General features: G+C 40.9%; 1 protein-coding gene across 7 annotated transcripts in view; it reads right to left on the reverse strand.

Annotated features, from left to right (window-relative positions):
• The window catches only part of LOC127581386 (serine/arginine repetitive matrix protein 3-like), a 271,960-nt gene that overhangs the window by 50,207 nt on the left and 200,380 nt on the right, over nucleotides 1–21,373 (reverse strand). For 5 of the 7 annotated variants that reach the window (XM_052035765.1, XM_052035761.1, XM_052035763.1 and 2 more), the window contains 3 exons: nucleotides 13,890–13,940; nucleotides 8,193–8,303; nucleotides 5,210–5,456 (listed from right to left, as the gene is read on the reverse strand). In XM_052035765.1, coding sequence (XP_051891725.1) covers nucleotides 5,210–5,456; nucleotides 8,193–8,303; nucleotides 13,890–13,940 — 409 coding nt within the window. The remainder of the gene's footprint in view (nucleotides 1–5,209; nucleotides 5,457–8,192; nucleotides 8,304–13,889; nucleotides 13,941–21,373) is intronic. The other 2 variants (XM_052035762.1, XM_052035764.1) reach the window with 1 other exon arrangement.

Raw genomic sequence — 21,373 nt, forward strand, 5'->3', positions numbered from 1 at the left:
CAGGTAAACAAAAAATGGGCCGATGAAGCCAGATGGGGGGAGGGGAAAGGAGGGGAGGGGGAAGGTGGAGACAGAGGCTGCAAGGTGGTAAGTGGAACATTGGGGGGGGGGGGGTGGGAAGCTGATAGGGAGGGTATGTCAAGGGAGTAGAAAACCAAGGTGGATAGATGAGTGGGTGATGGGCAGATGCAGCTGGGTGGGGGACGGCAATGAATCTAGGTGGGTGGGGGGGGGAAGGGGGAATAGAAAAGGTGAACAAAGGAAGAAGGAACATAGGTGGAGAGTAGGAGTGGGAAAGGAATACTGGGGGTGTGGATTGCCTGAAACTGGAAAACTCAGTGTTCATACCACTGGGTTGTGGGCGACCCAGGCGGAATATGAGGTGTTGTTCTAGTTTGCGTTTGGCCTCGCTCTGGGAGTGGAGAAGGCCGGGGACAGACAGGTCAGTGTGGGGTTGAGGAGGGGAGTTGAAATGACATGCAACTGGAAGCCCAAGGTGGTCATTTTAGATAGAGCGCTGGCGCCCCGCAAAGCAGTCATCTAGTCTACACTTGGCCTCGCTTACGTAGAGGAGGCCACATCGAGAGCACTGAATGCAACGGACCAGGTCGGAGGAGGCGCAGGTGAATCTCTGCCTGGATGGTGGTGAGGGAGGAGGTGAAGGGACAAATGTTGCACGTCCTGCAAGTCTTGCGAAGTGGGACTGGGCTGTGTTCAGCCTGCCACACGGATAAACAACAACAGTGTAACTTGGAAACTGTAATGGTGGTACTGAATTTGACATTCATCAGAAGTTTTACATACTTCAGTGAGGCATGTAAAGAGGAAGGCATACTTTAAGATTGAGAGGTCTTAAGTTTCACAGGGGCAGTCAATTCTGTCTAGAAAACTAAACCAATAGGCTAATATGACGTTTCAGTCTGCTTTCTTGCCAGTGTCACAGTGACGACAGATGAAGATTGCCCCTGGTTGGTTGCAGCAGCTACAAAGAATATTTTTATTCTATGCTTTGCAAAAATCTACAAAACTTGCACACCCAGTGAATGTTTTCATTGTACCACCCAGGTTAAAGCCAGCTGTGTATCAGTGAAGGGATATCAGTCCTGCAAGGGCTGAGCCACTTGGATCTAAAACACATCACTCACAATGATCAATAACTATTTGCTTACCTGTGATGCTTAAGGGAATAAAATGGACAGATACATTTCAGATAACACTCTACTTGATGGAAAAGGAGCAGTACCGATGCTTTTTTTTGTTCCAATTTAATCCCATGCAGATTCCCAGACTTATCCTTTCCCATTTGTAACAGTTTACCTCCAACTATTCCTGCTGGTCAAGTAAGATTTAAGGCCCTGATTTACGATCGGTCTATTTTGGAACCAGGCAGATTTCAGGTGGGATACCCGAAAAATTTCAGGAGGAAAATGAGGTGATAAGAGTCTGATTTTGGAACAAAACTCAGATATCCCACTCAGGATGTGGAGACATTAGTAATGAATTTTTGAGGCACCTTTTGTAATCTGTGCAGTAAAGCTCCAACGATCCCACATACAGCTGGTTCAAATTCTAAACTGAAAGATGACGCTAGGATTAATACATCCTTAAACAGGAACTGGAATGAGTCTGAGTTGAAGACTGATTTCTTGTACCTATGGAAATATTTATCTCTTTTATAAGCCTGCACCGCACAAAGCTTTGTTACTGGTAGAGTGAGGTGTTTTGTGATCATTTTTCTCACATGGCCACTTTCAGCTATGTTGAATTACACTGAACTCATTTGGAATGGGCGTTGCTGATGCACAGATGAATGATAGGCACAGACTCCCTCTTCTTGTCATAGTCAATGCCTATCTGTGCATCATGATTGGTTACTCTCTTATCTCACAGTAGTAGGCTCTGGATTTACATAAAGTATCTCCAATCAGATAATAATTGATTATATTTTCTAGCGACAATGCTTTCCTACTGCATCATGTGTTGACTGTGTTGCATCATTTCATTTAATGCCTACAGTATGAGTAGTGTTTTAATCTTGAAGAACTAGCAGGTAGCATGGACTGAACTTAGTGGGGGTTCACATCTGCTGTGGGGTTTATACCCACTATAAGAGATGCCTATTAAATCTTGTTTCAAAAATCTTACAATTATCCCAGGACTGTCAGGGGTCCTCAAGTTTCCAGTAGTCAGCACGACACAAAACCACTTCAATAACTGAAAATTTAAAGGTATTTAATGCTAATGAGCTCTTAACAGGAGACCAAGAGCATGATTTTGCCTGTGTGCTCACCGGCACAAGTTTCTGTAACTTAAGTACTGTGATATTGAACTGAAAAAAAAGAACTTTGAAGGTAGGAATCAGGAACTGGCCTTTTGATCCTCTAAGCCTTTTCTGTGATGCAATGAGATTGTGAATGATCTATGACCTAATTTCATTTACCTACTTTTACCACATGCCTTAAAAGAACTTTTGTTAAAAGAATTTATAAAATAACCGAACCAAAATAGCAATGAAATGCACTTTTTACCTGTGTTTTCTGGACTTGCTAAAACGCCAGTAGACCAAGCTGTACATCATTCATCATCTCTAATTCTATCTTTACCATAACAGATCAAGGGACATGGGTTACTTTGCTGCAACCCATCGTGAGGGAGGGGAAGATGGAAATGCAAAGAAGGTACACCATGCTGCATGTCAAGAGCTCCAGTTGAACTAAACTCAAGTGGGAAGGGGCAATCAGAAAAGGAAAGGGGGGGGGGGCTGAGACACAACAGCAAGTTGGCATCCATGGCCTGGTACTCCCAAGGAGAAATCAACGTTATAAATGCCAACAGGGATTCATCTTTAGTCACTAAGGCTAAACATGTACAAGACTAGCTGCCACCAGCTGAACTCACATTCACAAAACTAAATATGCAGAGTTACGTGCAGTCACTGCTCTTGTTCACATCTAGCACTAGCGACTAAAGTCAAGTGCCTCTCCTATAACTCTGAGGCAAATGACAAAGGACTCTTGCACAACCTGTGTCCAGCTGGTGTTCCACAGAGCAGGCTGTATATTTGTTATTAACAGTAAGAGGATGAGCTTCAGGTTGATGGTATCAGTCATTTTAAGAGGGATACATTTAATTGGAGACTGAGGAATATAGTTAGTGAATGGTGTGTTTTGTTTATGATTTCAGCCTCTGAGACAGATGAAGATGTTCTTTAATGTTTCCAGGTTGCAATGCACTAGTGTCAGCTGTTGTGTGCCTATTACAGTTGCTTCTATTTTTGATAATTCACGATATTTTTTGCCAGTAGCTTCTTGCTAGTGGTGAAAAGCTGTAAATGCTGGACATACCCATTAACTGGAAATGCTGCGGGTAGAAGTGAATTGACCACCAGCCTTGGTTTCAGGCCAATGTCAATGAAACTTCTCTGGGCATGCTTTGCTTGAACCTCATTCTATAGTTGTAGAGGAATGTTTATCCTGTGGTTGGCACATTCATCCACCGCGAGATTGCAAACTGAAGATTCAAATTTTATGAGGCATCGGATGTTGGAAGTAGAGTCCTGGAATGATGAGTATGCTGGTATATCAGCTCCTTGGAATATTACTCTGCTAGCGTGCTTTATGGTACACCTTCTCATGAATTCAATAATTACTGGACAACAGAGTTACCCCTCAGATTAAAGATTAAATACAGGAAAGCAACTGCGTTACAGGAATAAAATGAACAGAGCTTCTGGGCGGGAGTGCTGGGGCTGGTGGGCTTGATGCAAGTCTGAAATGCATGTGCAGTAGTGGGAGACACACGGATTATACCAGGATTAGAAAATACCATCTCATGTTCCACCAAACAAAATATTATCTGTTATATACCCAGAAAAAAAAGTACATATGACTGCATCTGAAATGTTGCATCCTGAAATTGGTGCAGAATGTTCCTTCATCATTTGTTTCTACCAGGGGTATCAGAATATTCAAAATGGTGGCAGTGATGAGTAGAAACAATAAAAGTCATGGTATCCCCCTAAACGTTGGAACCCAAGCTCACTCCCTTCATTCACTATCACATGGTTTCAAGTTGTTTCTCTTGTATTTTGTCTCACAGTACAGGAATAATGGAATACATCAAACATTAGCTCATGTAATCCCTGCCCCCTTTAAACCAAAATGAGGGAGACAACAATCACACAAAGCTGTGGAGATGTGTGCTGGGGATAGCTCATGTGCCCACACTGCTGAGCCTCTCCAACAGTGTACTTGAACCCATGGCCAGCAGACTGCAATTCACTACAATGGAGCTATTGTGCAAAAACTGAGGAAAAACTCATGAAAAAGAGACTTTCTTAGGAGATCTACATTATATCCTGCTTTGGAATAAAAAAGCCAATTAGTCCCATCCCAATGTTTAACCTATATGGCTTTTCCCTTTAAACTATTTAACTAATTCCTTTTTTAAAGTATCTTTTGTATCTGTTTCCATCAAGTTTTCAAGCATGTATTCAGATCATAAAAACTCTGCAGAATATTTTTTATCCTCATCTTCTTTTGCCTTTGTCAACTATTTTATATCCTGCCAGTGGAAACAGTTTTGCTTCATTTACTCTACCAAAACTCTTCATAATATTGAATATTTCCCTTTAAATTTATAGCAAACCACCCTGCTTCAGAGAAAATATTAGTTTAACTGATTTCTCTAAACACTTGAGATCCCCTAATCCTACTTGATTGAAAATAATATTAATACCATAATACAGTCAAATTTTAGCGAAAGGTTAGTTTGTTCTGTCTCTGTTCTCTCCTACTTTTTCTTATCAATTGGATATAATTTTCACTAAAGACTTTAATGAAATGATCACCACTTCAACTGACAAATTTCTGGAACACAAGGGTACAATTTACATATGGAGGGAGGACATTTTGGTAATAACAAGGTTCTCTCTGCTAATTTGCAGCTTGTAGGATTCGGAATTTGCTAACACAAATGATTCTCACTGTTAATGAACTGCACATGCTGTTCAGATGGAAATGAGAAATAGAAAACAATGGTGGAGAATGGAGAGCACACACAAGATTCTGATCGGAAACTGGCTTCAAAACCCCCAGAACAGAGAGAGAGAGAGGAAGAGGAAGAGGGAAGGGGCTGGAGAGGAGAAAGAGAGAGAGAGAGAGAGAGAGAAAAGAGGAAAAACAGAGAAAAGAAGGAAAAGACTACATACATCTTGTGATCTGTTTGGTGGATGTCTGTGTCTTGGGCTGTGTCTGTCACTCCACGAAGGACCCTTGTGTCCGTTCTCCCTGGGAGTCACTGATCTGTTGCGTCGGCCTTGCAGAGGAGACTGACTGGGACTGGATCGAGTGCAACATGGTTTCCGTTCATTTGTGTCACTCTTGGGCTGTCTGGGCATAGCACTGCGCTTGGTTTTGGAATGTGATGTTCTGGGCTCTGAAGATGGGCTGTGGGAACTGGAAAACAAAAAATTAGGAGGCCGATTAAGTGGAAACCACAAGGTCTTCACTGAGTTCCAACACTTGGTCAAAGGGTGAACTGCGATTAGTTTCTAGTCATTGAAACTTTAGTTAGCGCGACGCTATTACAGCGCCAGCAATCGGGATTCGATTCCCGTCGCTGTCTGTAAGGAGTTTGTACGTTCTCCCCGTGACTGCGTGGGTTTCCTCCGGGTGCTCCGGTTTCCTCCCACATTCTAAAGACATACGGGTAGGTTAATTTGGGGGTTTAAAATGGGCGGCGCGGAATCATTGGGCCGGAAGGGGCTGTTATCATGCTGTAAATAAAATTTTAAAAAAATACAGAGATCCAACCAAGTCTCGATTATAATACAGCATACAGTAAATTCACAAATACGATCCAAGCACACTTTAGGCTACCCTCCGCCCTTCAATCACTTCACACAGCTTGCTTCATAGAAGGTGCCATCTAATCAGAAGGCTACATAGCTTCACTCTTAGGCTCTTACGCAACTTTTAATTTAAAAAAAAGTTTAATTTGTGTTATCTTATACTTGCAATATATTTATTTGTTAAGTTTATTTTCTCCTTTGCTTGACAAAGCGAAGCTCAAATAATATTGGGTGAAAACATTAAACTAAATTCAGCCAAATCCTCCATGGCGTTCTTGTTTCATCAACAATGTGGGGAAAGGATTACAGCAAGAAAGCATTAAGTTTTCAGAAAATGAGTATTTTAAGCAGGGCAATTTAATTGCAAGAATTTTGCCAGTAATTCCATGTAAATGTCTATGTTTTGGGACCTGGCATAAATATATTAGTCCTAAATTTAAAAGCTGAGCTTAGGGGCAATTTACCCTCTGGAGTACAATAGCAAAGTAGTAACTTGCTGAAATTCTCCAGTAGTTACAATGGCAAATCTACTCTCAGGTCATGTGCCAGGTTAACCTGCTGCAGGATCCATACACCTTTCCTTCGAATAGGAATCAGAGAGCTGTGGAAAGAAAGATTAGAAAAATGTTGGCATTTTATTTGATGTTTTGATTTAAGGAAGTGTTTTTATGTTTTTGACTGATTTTTTAAACATTTGTTAGAAACTTTAAGTTCTTAAAATTACTTTGATTTTAATTATTTTTGTTTTTTTTCTTCATGTCAGATATAATCAGAAACACTGAAAAGCCTCGATGACATTTAAATTATTGCATCAAGTGGCACACATGTCCAAGACTGACGCCAAGCAGCCTTGTGGCAGGCTGCACCTTCCATTAGGTAGACTTTGGCATCTGTCAGAAGTTCCAGAAGGATTTTGTAAGCGGGGATGGTTCTGATCAAGAGATGTCACTGGACTGCATTGCTGCTGGTCAGGGCCTAGTCATTTGGTTTCAGGACCTTGGTGCTGGTATGACTGCCTTTTGAATTGCCTTCGCAAGGAAAATCCAAGCCAGTTTATCATTAGCTCGTCTTCTGAGGTATTGTTCACATGTTTTAAGTCCATCTTCACAAACAGCAAGTTTATAAGTAGGACGCATAGATGCAATTCAAACCTGACTTGGAAACCAGAGGGGAAGAAATTTAATTTAGATTGCCAGAGAGAGCATAGGCTGGCAGCTGTACAGATCTCGTTACATGCAGAACTGAATGTGTAGAGGTGAGTACGCCTGTCATAGCTGCCCTTGTTGCACATGTTTAGTCAAGATGAAGCAAAAGGAGGTCAGATAGGCTCAGATGGAAAGCATAAGACATAGTCCCATTCCTGCTTTAAAGTGATACATTTTGTCCTTTTTCAGATTATGTCATTATTTACTTGTGAGATCATGATAATGTATTAATAGGGTCACTAAACAATTAGAGAGGTAACCTTGTGTTAAAGCAGTTTTAATGCACAGTTAAGAAACAGTACAATAATGTTTTTGCTATATCTCCTCCTCTCTTCTATTTCTTTGTCCCTCACTTTCTCCCCATCTTTTGGTCTCCATCTCTCTCGATTTATACTTCTTTCTTGTCACTCTCTTTCTCCAATCTCTTTTATTCCCTTACATTCTGCAGCGGGCTGCAATATAAATTTCTAAACCACAACGTTTCCAGCATTTCATAAAACAGAATCAGCTGTTACATATAACCTGCTGTGAAACAAATTTTAAAAGTTTAACAGATGGGAGGGACAAATTGGGAATGCTGTGATGATAAGACCTCCTCTTGACCAGGCTGTGTAGAAACATTGAAGTACTCCCCAATATCTAATTCTATCAACCATGATGGAACTGAATGCAGGGTTCTGCACTGAACAAATAACATAAGCAATACAACTTGTATCATACTATAGAACAAGACTAATATCTATCAAAATTAGCAAAGTTTTTATTCTATGAATGGAGATAGGAATTTATAATTAACATCAGAAAGTTATGTTTGTTGATAGAAATTCAGCATTAATATGATTCTAGTCAAGGGGAAGCTTTATCACCAGAATATTCCCAATTTGTAACTCCCATCTGTTAAAACTTAAAAGATTTGTAATAGTAGGTGTTATGTAACACCCAATTCTGTTTTACGAAATGCTGGAAGTTCTGTGGTTTAGCACTTTATATGGATAAATTGTTGGCTTCCAGGATTAGGTTACAATGACCTATAATCTTTATACTTAAATGAAATATTCCATTATGTAAAGATGAGGAAATAGACCACATATAAAAAATGCAGTATTGCAGCAGAATCTTTGGCATGTAATACTGACCTGCTTAGAGATTTGGAGGAGCTACGTACGGAAGATGCAGAGACACTGCGGGAGCTGCAACAGCTTTGTGATTTGTGTGGTTTCCGAGGCGGTGACTCACTGGGTGACCTACTGAGGAAATGAGGCATGCATGAGATATAGACCGTACTAAGCAATGTCCTTTCCTGAAGATGTAGTCAACAGTGGGAATTTCAAGACAATAGATTATTGGAAAAGAGTATCATCAGCAGACAATTCAGAATACAGCCCCTCAAGAGGAATCTACCTTTCAATCAGAACACAACTGAATATTTAATGAATCAGCATTTTCATCATTACAGGTGACCCCTGCGTTATTGGGAGGACGTGTTCCTAGAAAACAGGCCATATCGCAATTTTCTGTAACGCAGAGCTGCAGTCAAGAAATACAAGTTAAGAAAAATAAACCTTGTGTTGATTTATTTGCTTTTTTTCACATAACTTCTGTGAGAGTGAATTTTATCCCATATCTCAAATTTTTGGGTAGCGATTTGTGAATTCTGTAAGGGTGAATTTCCATTGTCCGAACAGCCATAATGCAGGGGCCACCTGTATTTGTAATGTAAAAATTTTAATTTCCATCAACTACCATCGCAAAAAAAATACATTATTTAAATTATGATTACAAATTGCAAGAATAAGGCTGACGTTCCTCTGAGTTAGGAAGATTAAGGTGTAATATAACTGATGTATTTAAGATATTAAAAGCTTTGTAAGGATAGATCAAGAGGAAACATTTCCTTTGGTAGAAGAATTCAGAACAAGCGCATGACCTTAAACATCAGGTGAGAGGTCGAGAAGTACTTCACAGAAAGAATAGTACAAATCTGGAACTTCCTCCTCAAAAAGCTGTTGAGGCTGTGTGTTAATTGAAAATTCAAAACTCAGATTAAAATATACTTGTAAGTTAAGAGTATTAAGGATTTCTGCATCTTGCCTCAACATGCAATGCATTTCAAACCAGATTTTGAGCCTGCCTTCATTTTCAGCTACCTGCAATACTTTCCATGTCATGTTATTGGCAAGAACACAGAACAAGGCCCAGCCAGTCCTGATGAAGGGTCTCGACCCGAAAGCTGACTATTTATTTCTCTCCACAGATGCTGCCTGACCTGCTGAATTCCTCCAGCACTTTTTGTGTGTGTTACCTATTCTATTCACTCTTCCAGAGATCACGTTCAATGTATCCTTTCATGGATTCTAATTCACTCTTAACTCCAACAGGATAAAAACTCTTCAAGTTAATCTAGCCCATTTTTTTCAAACCTTCCAACAGGTCCTGTGGTATTATTAATTCACAAACTAAATGATGATAATAATAGAGACACAAGAGACTGCAGATGCTGGAATCTGGAGCAACAAACAAAATGCTGGAGAACTCAGCGGGTCAGGCAGCATCTGTGGAGGGAAATGGCCAGTCGATGTTTCGGGTTGAGACCCTTCAGCTGGACATCGTATTAATAGCACTTAATCTATTCCCAAAGAGCAATTGATCCTGCTTATTACATCTTTCAAACCTATTCTATCAGTCCTTCTAGTCATTCAGCCCCTATCTCTATCCCACTACTATTAGGAATTCTTGTCCAAATTCTGTACCTTAATTTAATATTCAGTTCCTCCAATCTTGCACAACAGAAGTTGGCCGAGTCTTTGGCCATGTCCGTTTTTCCTCACAATATAGGAAGTCACTTTGGCCCATTGAGTCTATGCTAGCTCACAGAGCAATTCCATTTCCCTGTAACCTATACTTCCCATATTTCCATCCACTCCTCAGATTCTACCGCTCACCTACACATTAGAGGCAATCTACAATGGCCAGTTAACCTTTCAACTCACAAAAGGAAGCTGCAGCACCCAGAGAAAACCCATGAGATCACAGGGAGGATGTGGAAACTGCACATGGACAGCATGGGAAGGTCAGGACTGAACCTACGTCACTGGAGCTGGGAGGTAGCAGCTCCACTCACTCCACCAATGTGCTGCCCAGTAAATCGTAATAAGATTACTATCATATCCCCTCTGTCTCTTCTCAAGAGTACCCCAAAGCCAACAGGTAACCCAGTAATCGTATATCCAGACATCAGTGCCATGTGCTTTTCTGGACTCTATCAAACAACTTTTTGGTAATACAAAAATTTAAAAAAAGGGTTTTGAGTAAATAGTTTTTGTTGAGTAAATAGTCTTTATCTCTACCTGTGACCAATGTTACATGCCGAGAGGCCTTGGTTATATCTTAAAATTTCACTCATTTTTTCGATCTCTTGAGAATGCAAAACCAGCAGTGATAATGGTTTATGTATTTGCCATAATGTCTGCCCTATTCTCTTTCAAGTACATTTAAAAATAAATAGCAGAACCTAGAAATTCCTTTTCTGCTTTTTTTTTTACTAACACTAAAACAGTGTACATGCCAACCTAACAGTTTTTTTAAAAGCCTGATAAAGATGATGCTCATCTAATACAAGGTTCGCAAAACATCATTGTTGGTTTTCCCAGCGTAATGGGACACTGTATCAGTATTAATATACTGCCAGATCCAGCAGCTGTGAGCAGACCGCCCCCAGTTCTGAGCAGAGCCTTAAAGGCCCACATGTACAATGCATACAACCTTCTACCAGCTGGTGCAGTGCTCTTTTAACCTTTGCCTTTTACACATTCCTGACTATCATCGCCAATTTTGGAATTGAAGGTTGCCCTTCTAAATTGGCCTTGGATCTGGAACATTATCAGACCCTACCTTAAATTCATACACTATTAATTCAACTGAAGGCACAAGCACATTTTGTAGTCGATGGTAGCAATAACATATAATGCCAATTGGAAAATAAATACCTAATCCACCAGAATTTGTTTTGAATGATCACTGTATTAATATTATAATTACCACAATGGATTAATAAAAAAATTGTATGTAGTGAATCAGGGAAGCAGTCAAATGTTTGGGTCTGAAACTGTGGCCAACCAGTAAAGGGTTTTTCATACACATGCATGGTTTATTTGAAATATTCATCAGTATGTGATTTATTTATTGAATTGGCATTACTTCTACTTACTCAAAATCAATGTAATCATTCTCTACTCCACTGTTAGTGCTACAGTATATTCAGGTGTACATTATTGTAGTTATCATATCTGCCTCACACATTAACGAGTTTAGGTGCTATGCTCATAAAATGGAACCATTAAAGTTATAAATACTTCAGTAATTGTTCCTAGTATACTAGTAAGTGTATTTGCTGTATTACAAGTTTGTCAAACAGGTGAAAAGCCTTTTTAAACATTGGAACAGAGCAGACAATTCAACACCTTGAACATATTCCAACATTCAGACAGATCACAGTGGATCTGCACCTTAATTTACTTTCTTATGGTTTCATATTACTCAGTGCCCTCGCTAACATAAATCTCTCAGTCTTATCAATCTTTAATTGATGTTGCCTCAACACCTTCATGACGGACAGAGTTCCAGATTTTCATTACCATTTTTGTAAAGAAGTGCTGCGTAAAATTACCCATCACCCTTGAATGGCAGAGCTCTAATTTTATTGTACCCCACTGGTATAAATGTCCCACCAGAGGAAATAGTTTCTGTACATCTATCTTATGAAAACACTTGATCGTCTTAAACGGTTCAGTTCTCATATGAGGAATTATAAGCCGAGTCTATGCAACTATTCATCATAGTTTTCTCCTTTTAGGCCTGATATCATTCTATTGAATAAACACTGCATGTCGCTCAGGGCTAATACATCCTCCCTGAGGTGCAGTGGTCAAAACCAAATGCAGTATTGCAGATAGTGTCCAACAATGGTACAACTTCCAATTTTGACCTTAACAATTAAAATCTAGCAGCGGTGAGTTGCTTTTATGTTCCTAAATTTAATTGACATTTCAAAACACAAAGATCTTGTGCTGCTTTCTTTCTGACTGGCTTCCAATCTACCACAGACCTTCCCTTTTGTTCCTTCCTCCTGGTCTTTATCTCTCTGCATCTGTTTACCTCTAACTTCTCCCAGTTTTGACAGAAGGCCATCAACCTGAAATGCTGATTCTGATCCCTCGTCTACCGATGCAGCCTCACCTGCTGAGTATTTACAATGTTTTCTGCTATTTTGCCGAGGACACAAACCTGACAGTGATGCAGAGGAGGAGCACAGAAACACCACTGCACGGGATCATCCAAAGTAATTCCATGTGTTTTCCACCATGCAGCTTAAACTGCACATTTATTGTATATTTTGAACCAATGTCACAAGAGCTACAGAAATAAGAAGTAAAATATTGCAAAATGGCAATAGAAAGATAACAAACAAACGTAAAAGAAAAAAAAACCAGAATGCTAGAGGAACTCAGGGGGGTCAAGCAGCATCTGCGGAGACAAAAGGTGGAAGGCGATGTTTTGGGTCGAGACCCTGCATCAGGACTGAGAGGGAACAGGAAAGACTGTCAGTAAATAACAGTATGATGGGATGTGGGATTGAGGCTGGTCCATGACAGGTGGGACCAGATGGGGAGGGGATGGGAGGGATGAACAAAGGAAGAAGAACACTTAAGTGGACAGGTGAGTGTGTGGAAGGAGAACACTAGGGGTGTGGGTTCTGCAGCTGGAAGATTCAACGTTCATACCATTGGGTTGTAAGCTACCCAAGTGGAACATGAGCTGTTGCTCTTCCAATTCGCAATGGCCATTTGAGCTTCCAGTTACATGTCATTTTAATGCTCCTTCCAAAACCCCACACCAACCTGTCTGCCCTCAGCCTTCTCCATTTGCTATGGTGAAGCCAACCAGCCTCACCACCTATATCCCACCACCAACCCCCACCCTCCCTTGCTATTTCTATTTACTGGCAACCTTTCCTATTTCCTCTCAGTCCTGATACAGAGTCTTGACCCAAAACATAGATTGACACCTTTTGCCTCCACAGATGCTGCTTGACCCACTGAGTTTTTCCAGCGTTCTGCTTTTTGTTCTAGACTCCAGCCTCTGCAGTCTCTTGTGTCTTCAGAACGTAAAACATGTGAAGTACTGAGCTCTACATGGCTGTCTAACTTTGATACTTTTGTTACAATGCATCCCCAGCATCACTGGTCTGTACAACAATGCATTAGGTGTGATATTCTCACCAGAAAGCTGACCAGCATAAGAGAGATAATGGAAACAATTTGAACCCAAAATGAAAGACCAAGAGTCGTATATACAGCTCAAATAAGTTGGTGGAACGTATTCGAGGTAACAATGACATTGTGATGGTTGGCAATAAGACTTCTGATCCCTTTGTATACTTGGGTTCTATTGGTCAGATTAGAATCTTGTTCAGTTGGTCATTTTTAGGTGCTATATTGTTCAGTTGGTCATTTTTAGGTGATATATTACATCAGATTAGGTTCTTGCATTTTTATTAATGTACATTCACTCAATATTTTAAATCAGTCATTAGAACTGTAGAAATGAAGAGAAAAGATGAGGAAAGCTAAGACGACAAATCAAGCTCTACAAGGCTGTCTAACTTGATTACTTGGCATTATCCTGAACCCTGCACTGAGCACCTACGCCATTCCAAAAAGGCACAAGAACCACTCTGGACCAACAGACAGCACTCAAGACATCTCTGAACACAGGGGGCAGCTTGTATTAGAGGGCTGAACTCCTGCTGTGATAAACTAATGATTTAAACATACCGCCTTCTTTGTTTGCTTCTGTCTTTGCGTTTGCTTTTAGGGCTTGTGGACCTAAGAATAAAAAAAGAACACAAATCAGGGGAGTATAAAAAATGGTCCAATATATAGATTTACCTAGATTTCAAACATGATTCAGACTCGATTCCACAATACGTATAATTAAAATACGAATATTGTTCTCAGCAAGGGATTAGTTCTGCTGCTCATTATAATGAAAGCAGCTAATTTTGATGAACGATATACTTTACCACAATATGCTTGCAACACCTGCATGAAGTACTTCCAGGTCACAGGGGAGTTGCTTCCATTCATCAGATATAGGATTACAATTTCTTGAATGTTCTGCAACATTTTTAATTGGATTCGTGACCACCCATTATTTTACGCATTTACCATTTAAATTACCAATATAATTCATACATTTATTAAAGCCGTTCAATAAGGTATAAATATAAAAACTATTTGTGCTTGACATCTGTAGTAAGTAGTAACTGAAGCATGGTTAGAGAAGATGTATAATTTTGTATAATTTATATTTATGTTTTTCTTGTGAATGTTGTGTTTCTGATGCTCTGTGCCTGTGATGCTGCTGCAAGTAAGTTTTTCATTGCACCTATGCACACATGTACTTGTGCAGATACAAAAAAACTCAATTTTGACTTTGTAGGAACAATGTTTGCTGAAGAGAGTGTCAACATGTTTTTGCATATAAAGTATGAAAATAAAATATTTCTGAACTTCTGAAAGGCATGGCTGTAATTTACTGTTATATCGCCAAATCCGAGACTCTCATAATACTTTGAAAATCAAACCAACAAAGAGGAAATAGCTAATCATTTAGGAAAGCTGGATATAATATCTGCTCAACATGGTTTTTTAAAACTTTTAGAACTTTACTTATACAGCATGGTAACAGACCCTTCTGGCCCAACGAGCCCGCGCCGCCCAGTTACATCCGTGTTAACCCACTAACCCGTATGTCTTTGGAATGTGGGAGGAAACCGGAGCACCCGGAGGAAACCCATGCAGTCATGGGGAGTTTGACAAGTTTGCTTGAATTCTTTGAGGATGTAACAGGGAGAGATGATGGAGGGGAAACTGTAGATGTAGTGTTTTTAGATTTCCATAGGGCATTTGACAAGGTGGCAAATAAAGAGTGTGCTTAACTTAAAAGCCCATGGTATCTGAGGAAGTGTGTTAGAATGGATTGAAAACTAGCTGTCTCATAGAAAACGGGAAGTTACAATGAATGGGTCCTTTTCAGGCAGGAAAGAGATAATGAGTGGAGTACCCCAGGGATCAGTTCATGGCCCACAATTGTTCATTCTTTACATTAATGACCTGGAGGAAGGAACAGTATGCAAGGTTTCCTAATCTGTCAATGATACAAAAATAGGGGGTGTGATAAGGACACTGTGATTCTGCAATAGATATAGATAGATTGAGTGAATGGGCAAAAGAGTGGCAAATGGGGTTTCACGTGGGGAAGCCATGCACATCAATAAATCAAAAGGCAGATTATTATCTAGATGGAGAAAGACTACAAATGAGTGTATAGGGGGATCTAGGTGTTCTAATACATGAATCACAAAAAGCTAGCAGGCAGGTCCAACAAGTAGTTAAGAAGGTAAATAGCATTTTGGCCCTTATGCAAAGGGGTTGAAGTTTTTCTAACAGGGAGGTTTTGTTGCAATTGTACAGGGTATTGGTGAGGCCTCACCTGGAACACTGGGCTCAGTTTTGGTCCCCTTACCTAAAAAAAATACAGTAACATTGGAGGTAGTACAAAAGAGATTCACCAGGATAATTCCTAGGATGAAAGGGTTGTTCTACCAAGAGAGACTAATTTTAGTTTGGGCCTGTATTTCTTGGAGGTTAGAAGAGTTTAGATCTTATTCAAACATATCCTAAGGGGGCATGACAGGGTAGATGGGATGGTTTCACTAATGGGAGAGTCTGGAACAAGGGGACATAACTACAAGATTAGGGGCTGGTCATTTAGAATTGAGGGGTGTAGAAATTCCTTCTTGCAGACGGTGGTGAGTCTCTGGAATTCGCTGCTCTGGTGGGTGGTGGAAGTTGGATCATTAATAGTATTTAAAATGGAAGGTAGTTAAATATTTGATAAATCAGGGAATAGAGGGGGATAGAGAAATGACACAGAAGGGAACAATAGACCATAAGACATAGGAGCAGAATTAGGCCATTCTGCCCATTGAGTCTTCTCCACTATTGAATCATGGCTGATTTACTTTTCCCTCTCAACCCCATTCTCCTGCCTTCTCCCCGTTACCCTTGACACCGGAGCTGAGGCCATCATAGACCAGCCATGATCATATTAAGTGGTGGGTCAGGCTTGAAAGGCCTGATGGCCTCCTCCTGCTCCTATTTTCTTGTGTTCTTATATAGAAGCTCTTACTGCCCGTTTTTATTTCGAAGCAACGAAATTTAATCAATGTAACACAAAATAAATCTATTGCCTATAAGCACCTTTGCTACTGTACAGTATATTCACACAATGAAAAATAATCTTCATTTGACATAAATAGACTAATGGAAATATTCCATGATATTTTGCAAGTAGACATAATAAAAATGTCTGATAAGCCAGTAAGTAAAAGGTTAATTTGTGTTGAAACTACATTTAGGAAAAAGGTTTTGAGATTTTTTTTACAAGGTACTGAGAGGGGTGTAGTTAAAGGAGAATAGGGAGGGAGTTCCAAATAGAATGGAAGCAGTCCTGTGTCGAGAAGGAATGAGATGGGAGGCTGGGGAGGGATTTGTGGTAAAAATGACTGTACCAAATCAGAATCAGACTGTAGGTCCTCTCTGACCAATGTTTCAATCTCTGTTCTAATATTTCTTTCTGTGTCTGAGTGTCAAATTTTGATTAATAATACACCTGTGCAGGGATGTGTTAAAGGCAATTTGGAAATAAAATTTAGGCAGTGGGATTTTGTCTCATGCTCTTTTTGTCAGTGCTATGTGATCCTCAATTGATTTTACCCAGAATAAATTGTGCCAGTGAAATCATATAAACTGCAAAATTGGAGCAGTACATATGATCACGATCCTATTTCCCGTTCCTGATGTTTTCTTGCGATCAAATGTACACAGAATGAAGCCACTCTTCATGCAATGAACATTTCAACCCATACAGACATAAACCGGAGCTCAGAGCTCCAAGCAACAATTATTGTGGAACAGTCTCAGGAGTACTAGAAGCACAGTGCATTACATTCATGCTTAACTCCTGATTTAAAGAGACACTCCACTGATTTGGGAGATCTCACAGGACAACAATAAATCTGCAGACTGCTCAAATACTTCCCAAAGTCCAGAGTGTGCTGAAACTACCAGACGGTGCTTGTTGTAGTGTTTTTATATGTGGAACTACTCATTCAATAGTTGCCTCAGTGGGATTGACACTGTTCAAGGTAGTTATGGAAATGGATAAGTTTGGTCCCCAAGTTAAAGTCTTGCGCTGATTTCAATAGCATAAGATAGAACCTGGCAAAAGCAGATTGGGAGTAGATGCTTGCGAGAAAATGACATTTGACAAGTGGAAGGCTTTAAAAAAGACTCACTAAGAGTTCAGGGCCAGGATGTTCTGGAAAGGGTGAAAGGTAAAGACGACAAGATTGGGGAATGTTGGATAACAAATGATATTGAAGGTTTGAGAAGGAGTAAAAGGGAACATATGCCAAGTATAGGCAACTGGGATCGAGGGAGTCTCGAGGGATACAGACTGTGTAAGAGAGAATTTAGGAGGGCAAAAAAAGGGGCCATGAAATATCCTTGGCAGGTAGGATTAAAGAGAATCCCAAGACCTTCTACAAGTATAGCAAGAACAAGAGGGTAGCTCGGGAAAGAGCGGGCCCCCTGGCGACCAAAGTGGTAGTCTATGTATGGAGCCAGGCCATGTGGGTGAGGTCCTAAATGAATACTTCCCATCTGTATTCATCAAGGAGGAGGAGTTGGAAGACAGTTCAGCAAGGGATATGTGGATCATCTGGAGCAGATCAGGATTAAGAAGCTGGATGTGTTACATGTCATGGGACACATAAGGGTTGATAAATCCCCAGGCCGGATGAGATCTATTTGAGGTTGCCGTGGGAAACAAGAGAGGAGGTAGCTGGGACCTGTCAGAGATTTTTGCATCTTCATTAGCCACAGGTGAAATGCCAGAAGATTAGAAGATAACTAATAAAGTTCCTTTATTTAAGAAGGGCAGCAGGGATGAGCCAAGTAACTATAGGCTTGTGAATTTTATGTCATTGTTAGGGAAATTATTGGAGAAAATCCTGAGGGATAGGATTTACGTACATTTGGAAAGGCAGGAGCTGATCAGGAATTGTTAGCTTGGCTTTGTGCAGAGGAAATCTTGCCTCACTAATGTGACGGAGTTTTTTTTGGAGGAGGTAATTAAGAAGACTGATGAGGGCAGGGCTGCAGAAGTTGTCTATATGGACTTTGCTAAGGCATTTGACAAGGTCCCGCATGGTCGGTTGATCAGAAGTTTAATGCACATGGGATCCGGGGTGAACAGACTAATTGCATCCAAAACTGGCCAAGTGATAGAAGGCAGAGGATGGTGATGGAAGGATGTTTTTCTGATTGTGAGTCTGTGAGCAGTGGTGTACTGACGGCATCAGTGCTGGGACCATGGTTGTCTGTGATAGATAGTAACAACTTAAGTTCTTCTAGGATGTGAATGTAGGAGGAATTGTTAGTAAGTTTGCAGACATCACGAAAGTTGGTGGTGTTGTGAATAGGGAGGAAGTTTGTCTAAGGTGACAGTAGGATGTAGTTCAGGTGGGAAGTTGGGTGGAGCGTTGGCATTTGGAAGTTAATCCCACTAAGTCCAAGGAGATACATTTTGGGAACAATATATACTGAACGGTAGAGAGTTAAGGAGTGTTGAAGAACAGAAGGACTTTGGGGTTCAAGTCCACAGTTCTCTGAAAGTGATAGGGTGGCGAAGAAGGCATATGGCGTGTTTGCCTTCATAGGTTGGGACATTATGTTGCAACTTTATAAAACATAGGTTGGACTGCACTTGCAGTCTGCAGTTCTGGTCGCCGCGCTAGAGGAAGGATGTGGTCGTGCTGGAGAGGGCGCAGAGGAGATTCACCAGATTGTCTCCTGGATTGGAGGACTTTAGTTATGGGGAGAGATTGGATAGATTGGGCTTGTTCTCCTTGGAGGAAGGAGGCTGAGGGTAGAGGTTTTATAAACCTCTCTCAGGCTGAGTTGATAAAATCATAAGTATAGATAGGGCAAGTAGAATCTTTTTTTCCCCATGTCGTTGGTCAAAAAGGTCAGCGCAGTGTGGTGGGCTGAAGGGCTGGTTTCGTGCTGTACCGTATGATTCTGTGACCTGCAGCACATCAGCAGTGAACGCTTTGATGATGATTCAGGCGGAGTCGACACAGGAGGCAGATGTATATTTATCTGTGAAGACTTCATGCACACAGGGTCTTCAGAGACACCACATCACTCCTGGATCTTTCTGATTGATAACATCTTTGCAGGCTCAGGTTTTCAAGGTTGTAATTATGGAGATATGACATTCCAGTCCACCAGCTGGAGTTGATCGCTGTATTGACATGTGATCTTGCTCAAGCAATCTCTTCTGTCTAATGCTATATTAGCTATTCTGATCACTTTAAATCCCATGCATGGGAGGGGGGATCCCAGAGAAGGGGCAACATTGAGCAGATGCTTCATCTCTCCATGCAATAACGCTCATATTCTTCAGCATCACATAGGAGTATCTCTGTCAAAGGTACCATTATATGTTTATGAAAACAGACCAAGCTCAAAAGAAGAATCCAAAAAGTAAAAATCAGTATCACTCTTTCATCACTGGAATAATACAGCAGCTATAACATAATCAAAATTATTTTACAATCACTGTTGCATGACAGTGAGGCAATCACCTTCATTTGCCAAAACATTTCTCACTGTCTAGCAGCAATAAAGGGTGTCCTCAAGCATACTGTCCTGAAATGCATCACCTTAACAAACTTACTAGGCAAGGGATCACAGGAGATGTAGAAATGCCAGCAGCTGCCACACCAGTGTAACTTATCTCTGCACAGTGAAATATGTTATGTGCCCTAATTGAGAACGCGTTAGGAAATTGCTGATACCAAAGTAAAATCAAAAAATACATTTGTTTATCAAACTAAACACCCTTTTAACCACCTTGTAGGGGGGTTTGAAAGGCCTAGCCGTTCATCGTTGTGGAGCCCCTATACTGAAGTGTGACTCCATTTTCTTATGAGCCCATGCAGATAACCCTGATGACCCACTTGAAATTCTAGCCCGAAGCTTCAAGCTATTCCTGTGTGGCAGCTACCAGACCTCTAGTTATATCAGTGTGGAACTGTATAGAAGTAGAAAGTCTTTATGTGGCCTCCTCCTGTATCTCCACAGCACCCGTCAGCTGAATCAGCAGGCAGAATTGTCACCCATCAATGATGTGTGCACCACCTCCAGGGTGAAGGTTCTGGACTCCTGGCTCTGTACCACCTCCAGCAAGAGCTCAGAGATGGACTCTTTCATGCTCCTCCTCATCTCCTGCATTTGGCCAGTCAGGCATGACAACGTCCTCGCCATTCTGTTGTGCCATTCACATCAACCTTGTCACTCCGCTGCATCTCCCTGTCAGACAAGCCCCATTCGTTCCTCAGGGCACCAGTCTCTGACATGGTGCCACGGGGTGTCAGATCTGATGGATGTACTGTGATCATCCTTCTCTTTTCCCTTTGCTCTGCTCTCTGTTGCATCTCCTCATGCTTCTTCCGCTCTCTACCTTGTTGTTCTAGTGCGGGGAAACATGTAGTCTCTTCTCATAACCCAGAAAGACAAAACACAAGAGTTGCCCATGTTATCTGTGTCATGACACCACTACAGCGTTGGAGCAGTGCAAACGTAGATGGATACTGCTGCTCAATACTAAATGGATGGAATAACCATAACAATATCATGTTAATGAATATACTTGGCAAACTACTTGTAGCCTCTGCTTGTGAGATGGTTTGGATCTCTGTGACTATGAGTGAGGATTGCCTCCTCCAGTTTAGTGAGACACTACACCTAGGGTTTGGTGAGGTGCCTCCACTGTGGGTGGTCTCCCTCCTACTTATTGCTGTTTAGCCTCAGTGGAGGAAATGAAGGGTGTCAAGTCACCTTTCTACTGTTCTTTTAATTTGTGGGAGGATTAGAGTATTAATGGTGGGGTGAGAGTAGTGTGGGAGAGGAATAGGTGTGTGGCTCGAGTAACGGTTTGTGGGTGTGGTGTGTGATTGCCTGTCTCTCAATCTCTCGATACGTGCATCAGTATGAGACAGCATCACCTTTAGTCTGTAAGTCTCAAACCTAAACTTGAATTATCTTGGGAGGTCATTAAATCTCCATGACACTGCTCCACTGAGTAAGAACTCCTAGAGTAAACAACTCGAGCAGCTACCTGTCAC

Source organism: Pristis pectinata, chromosome 21 (genome assembly GCF_009764475.1).
Source record: "Pristis pectinata isolate sPriPec2 chromosome 21, sPriPec2.1.pri, whole genome shotgun sequence".
NCBI classification, from domain to species: domain Eukaryota; kingdom Metazoa; phylum Chordata; class Chondrichthyes; order Rhinopristiformes; family Pristidae; genus Pristis; species Pristis pectinata.